General features: G+C 63.9%; 3 protein-coding genes across 4 annotated transcripts in view; 1 reads left to right on the forward strand and 2 right to left on the reverse strand.

Moving 5' to 3' along the window:
* PERCC1 (proline and glutamate rich with coiled coil 1) lies at window positions 1-1660 on the forward strand. The gene has a single exon (XM_057747721.1). The coding sequence runs from the start codon at window positions 320-322 to the stop codon at window positions 1124-1126; it is 807 nt and encodes a 268-aa protein (XP_057603704.1). The 5' UTR covers window positions 1-319; the 3' UTR covers window positions 1127-1660.
* Window positions 655-12344, reverse strand: part of CCDC154 (coiled-coil domain containing 154) — an 11722-nt gene continuing 32 nt past the window's right edge. Inside the window, exons 2-18 of the mRNA XM_057747720.1 lie at window positions 9376-9474; window positions 9043-9262; window positions 8776-8953; window positions 8541-8587; window positions 8120-8215; window positions 7652-7775; window positions 5846-5947; window positions 5641-5769; window positions 5443-5564; window positions 4966-5092; window positions 4750-4887; window positions 3597-3716; window positions 3446-3522; window positions 3007-3124; window positions 2474-2560; window positions 2007-2194; window positions 655-1889 (exon numbers count right to left, since the gene is read on the reverse strand). Of these exons, the coding sequence (XP_057603703.1) occupies window positions 1763-1889; window positions 2007-2194; window positions 2474-2560; window positions 3007-3124; window positions 3446-3522; window positions 3597-3716; window positions 4750-4887; window positions 4966-5092; window positions 5443-5564; window positions 5641-5769; window positions 5846-5947; window positions 7652-7775; window positions 8120-8215; window positions 8541-8587; window positions 8776-8953; window positions 9043-9262; window positions 9376-9385 (2010 nt within the window). The 5' untranslated portion in view covers window positions 9386-9474 and the 3' untranslated portion in view covers window positions 655-1762. The remainder of the gene's footprint in view (window positions 1890-2006; window positions 2195-2473; window positions 2561-3006; window positions 3125-3445; window positions 3523-3596; window positions 3717-4749; window positions 4888-4965; window positions 5093-5442; window positions 5565-5640; window positions 5770-5845; window positions 5948-7651; window positions 7776-8119; window positions 8216-8540; window positions 8588-8775; window positions 8954-9042; window positions 9263-9375; window positions 9475-12344) is intronic.
* The window catches only part of CLCN7 (chloride voltage-gated channel 7), a 23985-nt gene continuing 23468 nt past the window's right edge, over window positions 11828-12344 (reverse strand). For both annotated transcript variants that reach the window (XM_057747719.1, XM_057747718.1), the window contains one exon: window positions 11828-12215. In XM_057747719.1, coding sequence (XP_057603702.1) covers window positions 12129-12215 — 87 coding nt within the window. In that variant the 3' untranslated portion in view covers window positions 11828-12128. The remainder of the gene's footprint in view (window positions 12216-12344) is intronic.

The raw sequence follows: 12344 nt of genomic DNA on the forward strand, positions 1-12344 counted from the left end.
CCTGCTTCTCTCTCTGAGTCACTATTCCAATGGCAGTGTCCTGTCAGCCACCCTCCCTATGGGACAGGATGTACGCTCGTCTGGCCCGTGACTGCAGCCTGCGCCCTGCAGCTCCCCCAACTCCTGCCATGCCCAACCGCCCCCCAAAGTGCCCACCACCTCTCTCTCCAAACGTCACCTGCCTCTGAGCTCAGGGCCCGACCCCCAAGCCTGACGCGATCATTCCCCTAGGAGGGCTGCAGGCCCTGACCACTAACCTGTCCCCCTCCGCCTTCCTCCCCAGCTTGTGCCAGCGGCCCCAGAAGCTCAGTGTGGAGAGATGGCCGCGGGCGTAATCCGGCCTCTCTGTGACTTCCGGCTGCCTCTGCCGTCCCACGGCTTCCTGCCCTCAGACCTGGAGGCCCCAGAAACTTCTGAGGAGGAGGAGGAGGAAGGGGAAGAAGAGGAGGAGGATGGGGAGGAGGAGCTGGAGGTCGAGGAGCCAGAGGGCCACAGCCCAGCCCCCCGGAACTCAGGTTGGGCTCAAGAAGTGGCCCCCCTGGACCCCAGCATCCCAGGGACACCGCTGCAGCTGCTGCGGTTCTCTGAGCTCATCAGCGGCGACATCCAGCGGTACTTTGGCCGCAAGGACCGGAGGCAGGACCCTGACATCTACGCTGACGGCCACCTGGCCAGCAGCTCTGCCAAGGAGCTCTCCTGCGCCGATCTGGTGTGCCTGGTCCAGAGTGCCCCCCCAGAAGACAACGAGGCCACTGAGCCCAGGGTCTGCTCTCCTGGGGGCCCTGAGGGGCAGGCGTGTGGTCCAGGCCTTGGTGGGGACGGGCCGCAGCCATTGGGGCCCCTGGCTGAGCTCTTTGACTACGGGCTGCGGCAGTACTCAGGGCCCAGGGTAGCAGCCAGCCGCCAACTCAGGCTGGAGCAGAAGTACGGCCACATCACCCCCATGACCCAGAGGAAGCTCCCCCCCTCCTTCTGGAAGGAGCCGGCACCCAGCCCCTTGGGCCTGCTGCACCCCGGTACGCCTGACTTCAGCGACCTGCTGGCCAGCTGGTCGGCAGAGGCCGGCCCCGAGCTGCTGAGCGGGGGGGCCCAGGCCCTGGAGGGGGTGCAGCTGGCCGAGGCCTAGTCATCGCGCAAGGGTCAGTGGGGCGAGCTGAGGGCAACAGAGGTCTGGGCTCTCCTTACTGCCATCCTGAAAGGAGCCCTCGGGGACCTCCAACCAGGGCAGCCACCAGGGGACAAACCAGCTCAGGTGGGGACTTCCCAGGCCAGGGCAGGGAATGGGCAGGGGCCACCCAGGAGCTCTGCCCACAGGAGGGAAGACGGAGCTGCGGCCCCTCAGAGGCGGTGGGCTCAGGAGGTCTACACGCCAGGTCTCCCTCTGGGTGAGCCCCATTCCCCCCCAGACCAGCCCCCAAGGTTCCAGTCAGTGGCGAAGGGCAGTCCTCCACACTGCCCGCCCACCTGGCCCCAGGGGGCCCCTGCTGGTGGTACCCGCAGCAGGTGGCAGGGCTGGTCACCATGGTGGGGGGGTGCCGTCTGAATGCCTGAACCAACGCGCTGCTGGCTCCGTGTGGGGGCTCAGGCCACTGTGCCCTTGGGCAGGAGGCCCTGGGGAGCAGTGGGGCCTGGGGTTTGGCGGCTTGAGCAGGAGCAGGGGTTCTGGGAGTCTAGGGAAGGCCTTCTTGGCCACTCCCCTGCCCGGGACCTCCTGACCCCCCGGGGAGGGAATCGCAGACTCCGAGGCGTGGGGCGGGCACCTTTATTTCTGGGAAAGGGGCAGGGATGAGAGCCGGTGGGTAGGCTTCTGGCCAAAGGACTTCTCCAAGACCAGGCTCGGCCTCCGCCGGGCTGCCAGGTTCATGAGGACCGCCTTCCACTGCAGCCACCTGCCCAGAGACACAGCTCACGGCCCAGACCTCGCCTCCACCCACTGCCCTCGGGATCCTCCCAGCCCTGAACCCTGGTCTGGAGGGGGCTCTGGAAGGTGGCTCCCCGCTGCCCACCTCAAGGCCTGATACACGCCCCAGCGGTTCACAGGGACCACCTCGTCGGGGGCCACGTCCTTGACAAAGAACTGCTGCCTCACCAGGGACATGAGGACCCTCCTGCTGCCCAGCGTCAGGGCCCAGGGGCCCTCCTCGCTCCAGAGACGCATCATGCTCGCCCGCAGGGTGGCCATCTCCTCTGTGCGCTGTGGACGCAGGAATTGTACCAGAAGGAGCAGAACAGCCAACGGGATTTATCTCCCTCTGGGCAAACCGGGCCTTATCTGCCGGGAGACGCTGCTTGGGCCAGACATGCAGACAGACGGACGGCTGGGCAGACCAAAAAGCTAGGGGGTGGCCAGGCTGGGGTGGTGAGGGCAGCTGGGATCCAGGCTCTGCTCACAGAAAGGCAGCCCACCCGCAGGGGCTGGGAGGCCCTGGAGCCTGGGGTGAGGCGGCGGGGCAGCGAGGGGGTTGCCTCTCACCAGCTTGGTTTCCGTATTAAACTTGAGATTCTGGATGATCTTGTTGTCCTGGATGCTGTTTTCTAATTTCATCATCTGGTTCTGAAACTAAACCCGCCCCGCCCCGCCCCGCTCATGGGCGCAGACGCAGGCAGTCTGCAGACTCGGGGGTGGCCCCCACCCCAGTCACTTGGGGCAGGAGCCAGCCCCTGACGTGCACGGCCTCACCTCCCGCTGGGAGCCAGGTGCATCACTTAGCCCGATGACAACGTAGGACCTGGCAAGAGCTCAGGGTTTCTCTTTTCACTGTGATCGCTGCTGTACCCCAGCATTTGGGAGCTCCAGATAGGAGTCCCCATTTGGTACTTCCAGAGGCTGAGACATGCAGACCACCCAGCAGCCTCACCCCTCACACCGTGGAACGGGTGTCCTGGACCTGAGACTCCCTGGGTGAGGGGAGGTCTACTTGGGCCCCTCCAAAGGGACTGCCCCTGTCTGAGCCAGCCTCCCCCAGCCCCCTGCCGAGTGTGCCAGGCCCAGGGGCCCAAGGATACCGTGGCCAGCTTGCCCTGGATCTCGGCGATCTTCCGCCCAGGGTTGTCCTCTCTGAGCAGCTGCACGGAGGACAGGAGAGTGGCCAGCTCCTGCCTCACGGCCTCAACCTCGAACTCTCTGTAGGCATAGGAGGCTGGCGCTGCCGGGCTCTGCGGGGAAGCTGGGGGCAGGGCAGCTGGAGGGAGGAGGCCCTGGGCAGAGCATGGGGTGCCCAGCCTTGCCATCCTCCAGTGGGCACGGGTGGGGTGGTGCCCAACAGCTGGCAGGGGCCAGGCCCAGGCTGGGTGGGGACTGGGTGCAGGGGCTTGAGGAGAACAGACCACTTTTAGGAATCCCTGTGATGCAGCAGGGTCATTCTGACAGCCATGCCCTCTGAGGTGGGACCAGCCCAGCCCCTGGAGGTCCTGCCAGGCTGTGACAGGGAGCCGGCTGCCTCACCTGGCTTTGACCTCAGAGGAGATCTTGAAGTCTGAGTCGCTCTTGTGAAGGACGCACTTGTTGGCGACAGCCTCCATCTGAAACGCGGAGCAGGCGGGCGGCTAAGGGTGGGCACAGCGGGGAGGGGGAGGCCACCCCGGCCCTCACCCACCTGCTGGGGCAGGCTGACCACTCTTTCCTGCACCTCCCGCAGGTGCGCCTCGGCTTCCTCTCGACACCGCGCCAGGCCTTCCTGCCATCGCTGCTCTGCGACCTCCCACTCACCCTGTGCCTGCGGTGCGGACACCAGTGAGGGCTGGAGCCGCCCAGAGAGGAAGAGACAGGCAGACAGACCAGCCCCATTGCAGCCAGAGTTGGGCCCGAGACGGCCGCCCCCATACCACAGACCTCCTGCAGGGCACTGGGCTCCCGCCTCAACTCCGAGCATGTCCACACTGACTGGACACACCCTGGGTAGCCTGCCCTGGCACACTCTGGGGGCCCTGGTCCTCCCGGGCAGGGTCGCCAGGCTGAGCAGAGCCACATCCCTAAGAAGGTCTGGCTGGCTCCCTTCCCCGAGACAGCCCCAGCTGCCATGAGTCGGTGTGGACAGGGACAGGCAACAAGTAGCCCACCCACCACAGAGGATGGGGGAGCCACCCCACCGTCAAAGGGTGTACACGTGTTCACAGCAGCACTAAGGGCATCAAAAGGGCACCAGCCCAGTGTCCATCAGCTGACAAACGGTTAAGCTATAGCCCATCCACACAGTGAAATATGGCAGCCATGAAAAGGAAGAGAGCACGGATACAGGCCCCGATGTAGATGAACTGCAATCACGGGTGCTCAGTGAGACAAGCTCACAAAAGGCCGAAGAGCACTTGAATCCATTTATATGAAACGTCCAGAGCAGGCAAATCCACAGAGACGGAAAGCAGATCAGTGTTTGCCAGGGGCTGGGAGGGGGGAGTGACCGCTAATGCACCGGGTTTCCTTTTGAGGGGATGGAAAGATCCTAAAAGTGATTGTGGTGGTGGTTGTACAACTCTGAATATACACAGAACCAGGGAATTACACACTTTGAAAGGGTGAATTGTATGATGTGTGTACTGAGCCTCAATAAAGCTGTTAGAAAAGGAGAAAAAGGAACCCAAGGGTGAAGGCTGCTCTGCTGGTAGCTCAGGGGAGCCCCTGTGTGGTCAGGGCCCTGGGCCTGTGGATACTTGTTGGGTGGGTTTGGGACCCACAGGTCAGTCCTCCACCCTGGGGGCGGCGGGACCCCTCCCATCTGGCCGCATCTTCCCTGGGCAGCTCCGCACACTCACCTCACGCAGCCTCAGGCTCAGCGTCTGCTCCTGCAGGTCCAGCCTCCAGCTCAGGGCCAGAAAGTGGTCACTCATGTCCTTCACCTGCCTCACCAGCTCAGCCATGGACACCTCCAGGGCCTGGCTCTTCTCCTGGAGCTGTGGGAGGCTAGGCTGAGTGTGCTGCCTACACAGGTGGGGGACCCTGTGAGCCCAGCCACGGCCCTGCCGCCTCACCAGCTCCAGGGCACTGTGCATCTCCTGCTGGGCCAGCTCGCCGGCCAGCTGCATGGCCTCCAGGCTCTCCTGCAGGTAGGTGGCCAGCTCCCCGGCCCGGCTGTCCTCCAACTGCCCCTTGGCATCCCTAGGGGTGGGTACCACTGAGAGAGACTGTCCCTCAGCCAAGGCTGGCCCACTCCTCGGCATTGGGCCAGGGCGGGGAGCCTGGGTACTGGCTTCAGAACCTTCCAGGTGGCCCCAGGGAGAAGAGAATGAGTGTCATCACAGGGGCCACCAAGACAGGGCTGTGTCCACCGCTGCCATGCAAAGCTACCCCTCGAGGACAGGCTGGGGGAGAGAGGGAAGCCCCCATTAAAGGGCAGCTTCTCGGCCCCAAGGCACCCTGCTGGGCCTTGCTCTGGGCTCAGGATGCTGGGATCAGGGGAGCTGGACCGCTCCTACCTGCCCCACCTGAGACCCAGCTCAGACACCCACCAGGCCTTCTGCTCGGCCAGCAGGACGCGGTTCAGTGACACCTGGTTCTGCTGCACGAACTCGGTCAGCTGGACCACAGCCTTGTCCAGGCCCCGGCACTGCTCCAGGAGGTGGCACTCTTCCTGCTGCCGGGCAGAGGTGGCCTGAGACCCACCAGGCTCTGGTAGGGGCCCAGCCCGCACCCACCGTGCTGCCCACCTGGCACTGCCCCCGCAGGGCCCGCATGTGCTCTGTGTCCAGCTCCTTGAGCTGCTGCCACCTGCTCTCCAGCTCCTCCCGCAGGCTGCTCTCCGCCCTCAGCCGCGCGCTCTCTGAGGCCTTCATCCTCTGTGGGGAGACCCCACCAGCTGCTGTGAGCCTGAGGAGTGGGGGGCTGGCCACCCCGCCGCCCAATGGTGCCCACCTTCTCCAGGGCAAGGAAGCTCTTCTGCAGGAAGCCACATAGCTTGGCCTCCCTCTTGAGGAAGCGGAGGCTCATCTCCTCCCCGAGCTTAGTCATCTGGGCCTGCGGAGGGGGCCACATGGTTGCCGTGCGGGCTCCCCATGGGCATCCCCCTCACCTGTCCCCTCACCCACACCGCCACTGGGGACTTGCTGTTCTCCTGCCTAACCATCTCTGTTGGAGGGGACCCTGGTTCCGTGTGCCCTGCAGGGCCAGGCCTGTCACACTCTCCTTAGGAAGGAAGGCAGGGCACAAGGGACACGTGTCCCTGAGGGCCAGGCAGGAGGGCTGTGAAGGGTCTGAAGGCCAACCTCCACGGGCTCACACATGGTCCTCACGGTGACCACCAGACCTCACCAGGGAAGATGGCAGAGCAGCCACCAGATCACATCCCTGCCAGGGAGCTCAGGGCAGGGAGGCTGAGTATACTTGTGAGCATGTGCTCACACACGCACACACACTCGTGCACATGTGCACATCCCCGCTGACATGTGTGCGCATACACACACTGTCCGCACTTGCCCTCCAGGCCCAGGGTGGGGCCCCTCTCTCTTCTCCCTCTTCTTTCTCTTCTCCCTCCATCAGCTCCTTTCCTGCTGCACCAAGGGTCTAAGGGCAGGAGACGAGGGTCCAGGCCCAGCCTGGATGTCTCCCCTCCTCAGACGCCCACAGGCAAGAGGCACCCTCTCCACGGCCACAAGTCCTTCTAGGGCTGGGAGGGCTGCCCACAGCCCAGAGTAGGTGTGCCCTGAGCCCCCATCAGCCTTTCTGCCCCACGTAGGGGGACCTGGAACAGGGCTCGGCTGTTTCTGTAAAGAACCAGAGAGCTGACGTTTGGGGTTTATGGGCCGCAGAGTCTCTGTCATAAGCCCCCTGCCCACTTTGTGGTTTCAGTGCAAAAGTAGCCGTGGGTAGCAGTAGACAAATGACCATGTGCCGACAAAACTTTATTCACAAAAACCAGGCAGGAGCGGCAGGGTGCTGACCCCAGCCCCGGGGTGCGCTTGGTGGGACACGGGCCAGCCAGGCGTGAGGGATCCCAGGCCTGATGCCTCCTGGAGCTCCCGCCTCTCAATGGAGCCAAGACACCAGCTTCCCACAGGGCAGCAGGAGGGGCACGCATGGAGCTGAGCAGCTGAGCTATGCGGGCAGCAGCTGGGGATGTGGCACGGTCCCTGGTCTCTATTTGCAGAGCTGAAGAGGCTGGGTCCAGAGGCACCCCTCCCTAGCCCCTGTCCCACCGTCAGGAAGGGACTTCCACTTCGCATGGAGGGAAGCACTGAAGCTAGAAATGGCCAAGGAAGGGGCCTTGGGCTACGAGGTTCTAGTTCTTGATCTGGGTGCTGGTCACAAGGGGAAGAGGAGATGGGGGAGCAGCGGTCGCGACAGCACTGGTGCTAATGATGGACTTTCTGTGATGGAGGACACACTCCATCTCGGCACAGCCGAATCAGCAGCCACTGGCCATACGTGGCTACAGAGCACTGCCCTGTGGCTCCTGTGACCAAGGAACTGAGTTTTAAATTGCAACATACAGAGACACCTATGGCCAGTGGCCACTGTAGCAGACAGTGTGGGACTTGGGGGTCAGCCAGTCCCTGGGTCCAAACACACAGACGGAACCAAAACAAGAGCTGGTGTGAAGGAACACCCCGCCAACGGAGAAGACGTGGGCTGGGGAAAGTAGGGGATCTCCTGCACAGACCATCTTGCTGGCAGCCCAGATGCCAGAGCCCCGCCTGGGCCTGGCCCCGGCCTCCCGGGTACCTGCATCCTGGCCACCTCATGGTCCACTCTCTGGCTGGCCTCCTCCTGGCTCTTCTGCAGGGCCTCGCAGGCCACCTCCCGGTCCCGTTCCTCCTGCTTCAGCTTCTCGGTCAGCTGAGACAACCTGAAGGCAACGGCTGCAGGTCACAGCAGCCCAGTCAGCCAGAGGGCCTGGTGGAGAGCTACAGAGAGGCTGGCGGGGCCCTGGACACGGAGTCCTTTTCAGACCAAGCCTGCATCTGGTGGGCCAAGGCTGACCTGCAGGCCGGCAGAGGAGGAGGTCCAACCCCACCTGGGTGAATGTGCAGAGCCAGAAGCCCAATCTATGACCCCGCCCAGGACAGAGAGAGCTGGACTCCCCATGAGCGTGACTGATGGGGAAGGGGAGGGGTGGGGATGCCTGTCCTGCTCTGGTGACTCCCACACGACCACACGGCAGGTCCAGAGACAGCCTCCTGAGGGGCCCACCTGAGGCTGGCCTCCTGCTCGGTACCCTTCCGCTCAGAGTCCTGGAGCGCCTGCTTCCTCCTGATCTGGGTCAGGGCCTCCCGGACCTCCACCAGCCTGGACACAAGATCTGCTTCTGCCTGGGGCCTGCCCTGCCCCCTCCTGGCAGCCAGGAGCAGGCTGGGCAGCCTTTGGGGTGGCGGCCCAGCCAAGGGACCCGGCAGCAAGCCTCCCGCCCCTTTTCCAAGCTCCACAGCCTTCCAGGCTCCAGCTACCAGACCTTCTGGAGTTGGGCCGTGGACATGTTTGCTTACCTGAGCAAGACACCAAACTGGAGGAAACAAAAGCCCAGGGCTGATGTCTAGAATGACCTGGCAGCAGCTGCTGCTTCCCCGGAGCCCCTCTCCCTCCCGCTAAGCCTGCTCTGCGGGTTGGGGGGTACCTCTTGTCCAGGGCCTGCATCTGGTTCTGGTTCTGCAGGCTGGAGAACTGCAAGATGGAGAAGTGGGCCGAGTGCAGGCCGGGGGCCTGACCAGCTCTACCAGCACAGACACTGGGGCCCGCAGAGCCAGACCCGAGGCTTGGGGCCTGGGCAGCAAGGGCTGAGCGGGGCTCAGGGTCCCGGGAAAAGCTGCCCCAGCTCCTGGGGACGCCACCTCCCAGCCAACGCACCCCACCTGGAGGGCCTCCTTTTCAGGGGCCTGAGCCGCCTGCTGCAGCCTCTCCAGCTCCGAGTCCTGAAGCTGCAGGCAGGCCCGCACCTGCAGCAGCTCCCGCAGCAGGCTCAGCGTGGCATGCTCGCAGCGGGTCTTGTGTCCCCGCAGGGACGCCACCTCTGCCTGCAGTTCGGCCACCCTGGCAGGGCGAGGAGTGGACCACGTCGGCCTCATGTGTGGAGAGACTGACCGCGTGGCTCCCCTGCCCCTGCTCCCCATGGGGCTCACCACCGCTCCAGCTGCTTCCAGGGTTTCAGGGTGTCCTGCTCTGGGACCGAAGCAGTGGACAGCAGGCAGCTGGACTCACACCTCCCCGAGACCTCCTCCAGACTCAAGGGCTCGGGGCTGGCCAGCCCTTCCTCCAGGAGGAGCTCCAGGTTCTCCCGGCTGACGGTGCTCAGCTGGCAGGGGGGCGAGACCCCTGACGAGGGGTTGCTGCCTGCCGGCTCTATAAGAAGGCACCTCGGGGTTTGCCTTCAGGGCCGACGGGGGACGTTCTCCCAGATGGAGCCCAGGGTAACAGGAACCCCAAACCCTGCTGAGTGTGCCCACTGAGCTCACCGTGGCTCATCCCGCTGGGTCACAAAACGAGGCCCGGAGAGAGCTCAGCTCTTGCTGTCCACGCAGGAAGCTCAGGCTCAGAGAGATCCAGGCCCCCACCTAAGGACGCACAGCATTGGGCAGCAGAAATGGGACAGTGCCCGCCTGGCCAGCTCCAGAGGGAGCATCTGGGCTGTGAGGCGAGCTAGGGGTCAGGAGGCTGAACTGTCCCACGCAGCCCAGACCTTCTGCACAGGCTCTTGCCTGGACAGTCCTCCCAGCTCCAGTCTCAACTCACCTGACACAGCTTCACCACAGCCCTGCCTGTGGCTTTGGCCGCTGCCAAGAGGCCCTGGGCTGCCCAGAGCTGGACCCCAGGGCGGTTGGAGTGGGGGGGAGGGGAGGGCAGAAAGAGGCAGGAGAGTTTGGGGTCCGGTGGGGAGCACGTGGGGTGTGATGTGGTAGCTCTGACCTCACATCTCTCCTTCCAAGACAAAAGCAAGGTAGGTGGGGCAGCAGGGGGTCTTCTGGAACCTTCTTTTTCTCACCAGAACCTCCTGACTTCCCAGCCCAACTGCCAGTGGAACCTGAGCCCTCAGTTTTCCCATTCCGGCAAGGCCTCCCCAACTGCCCGTTTTGGGAAGGGTTTGAGGGGGCACCACTCAGCCAGCTGGGGTGGGGTGGCTGCTGGCCTGTGCATCACATTCAGGAGACCCCTGGCCTGGGCGGGAAGAGAGGGAGACCCAGGAGCAATCACCAGCCCTCTGGTCAGAGAACCCAAGCAGGGAGGCTGGAGCCCAGGAGCAGCTGAGCACAGTCAGTCCAGCAGCCAGGCCGAGGGCACAGGGGGACGAGGCCAGAGGGTGCCGCCCACAGAGCAGTTGCATTGGTGACTTGAGCAGCCTCAGTGAGTGAATTTTAAGTGTATTTAACCCAGTGTAACTAAACGTCACCTCCCTCAACATGCAATCAACACTGAGCAGCTGAGGACACAGTGTACATGCTCTCCTCACGCCTGGTCCTGGAGTCAGGGTGTGCTGTGGGCTGTCTTGCTTCCAGCCAGCAGGGACACTGAGGCCCCTCACCCCGCCCAGGTGGCCATACTCTCTATTGCCCAGACCTGTCCTCAAGTGCTGTCAGGGTGGCTTCCCTGTGACAAGGTCAATGTCTCAAAGGTAACCCCTAGCCTAGGGAGCCTGATGCCCCACAGCCACAACACACACCTTGGAGCTCAGGGTCAGGGGCATGGCGGGGCTGCATGCTGACCGAGTGGCCCATGCTGACCGTCCTGGGTGCACCTGAGCTTGCGGACAGTGACAGTGGCCAGGACGCAGGGGGAAGGAAAGAGCACCTTCCCTGAGGGCTCTGCAGCAGCCCCAGGAGCAACGCAGCTGGACAGGTGGACAAGGACGTAGTGGCCGGGGGCCTCCCTCCCACGGGTATGAGGCAGCCCTGGGTGCTTCTCCACCTTCAAGTCTCTGAGCCTCTCACCTGCATCCCCTCTCAGGAGTGTCCCCACTGGGGTACCGCCCGCTGGCACTGCATCCTGGGTCACCCCCCCACCCCCGGTGGGCCTGTGAGTCCAGGGATGCTGGACCACGGTCCACACTGGGTGGGAACAAGAAGCTGGCACCGGCTGTCTGGGTACAATTCTTTTATTTCTCCCATTCAGATCCCCAGGCTTGGACCCCTGCACCCCCCATGGAGTGCTCCCCTGCCAGGAAGGGAGAGGCTTTTTGAGGCCCCACCCCCCTGAAAGGGGTTAAAACCCAGATGGAGTGCTCACCAACCCACCACAAAGGCATCCACAGACCTCATCACAGAAGTGAGCAGAGGACGTGAGTCATTTTAGAAAAAACGTCCTGTGGGACACTGGTGACACAGGATCCCAGATCTGGCCATGCCCGGCCTGGGAGGGGAGCATCCCTGCTCTGGGCTTGCCAGATCATTCCAGAAACCACCTGCCCCCAACACTGGAAGCACAGATGCCCAGAACATCACTTGGGGCTGGGGGTCCTCCGTGGTCGGTGGGGCCCCCGAGTACTAGGAAGACCCGCCTTCCCAGCACCGTCCACATGGGCTCAGTGACAGAAGCATGGCTGGAATTAGGCGTCTGGGCCCACAGGAGGGTCTCAGCTCTCTCCTTCAGCCCAGATCCTGGCGCAGGGCCCACTGCACCCAATGGGGGTGGGGGTGCATGGGTGTCTGGGAGTCCGGCTCCAGCATCTGCTCTCCAGGTGGTCCTGCTCTCCAGGTGGTCCTGCTCCCCCAAGCCCTTGCCTCCGTGGGTCCAGCTTGGGTCTCCGCCCAGACCCCAAACCTCACGGCCACAAACTGAGCTGAGGGCCGAGAGGGACAAGACCAGAGGCGTCCACTGCAGCCTCAAGTCGCCCAGGCCTCCAGCTGGCCGTGATCAGGACACAGTGCTTCTAGGTGCAACAGGCCTATCCTGGGGGCTGCAGCACTTGGACCCATGGGGCCCAGCCCGCCAGCTGTCACACTTGCACACACATGCGGACACATACACGCGTAAGTTTGCAGGCTCTCGGGAAGAGAGCAGCAGTTGCACAAACTGACTCCCGGAAGTCAGTAACAGGAGACTGGTATGTGAAATCTGAGGGAGTGAGATCGGAGAGAGGGGAGCACTGAGGACACAAGGAGCCCACGTGTGTCACATGCTGGCTGGGCCGCCCCTGAGGTCTGGAGGAGGCTGGATCTGCCGCTTGCCCGGGGAGCGAGGCAGGGGCCCCAGGGGAGGTGCCTGGGCCAGGGCCTCACGTCTGGGCCAAAGACAGCTCCTCCAAGCCCCCCTTCCCGAGCCGGTACCTGGCCAGGTCCTTCCTGGTCACCAGCCCGACCACCTGCGGAAGCAAAGCCAGGTCACGGGAACCAGCGGCCCGTACCTCCGTGGAGCCCCTGCACTGCATGCTGGGGCAGCACAGCCTGGGGGAGTCCCAGGGGGTGGGCAGGCAGGGGGAGAGGCAGCAGGC

This window comes from Hippopotamus amphibius, chromosome 9 (genome assembly GCF_030028045.1).
Source record: "Hippopotamus amphibius kiboko isolate mHipAmp2 chromosome 9, mHipAmp2.hap2, whole genome shotgun sequence".
Taxonomy (NCBI): Eukaryota; Metazoa; Chordata; class Mammalia; order Artiodactyla; family Hippopotamidae; genus Hippopotamus; species Hippopotamus amphibius.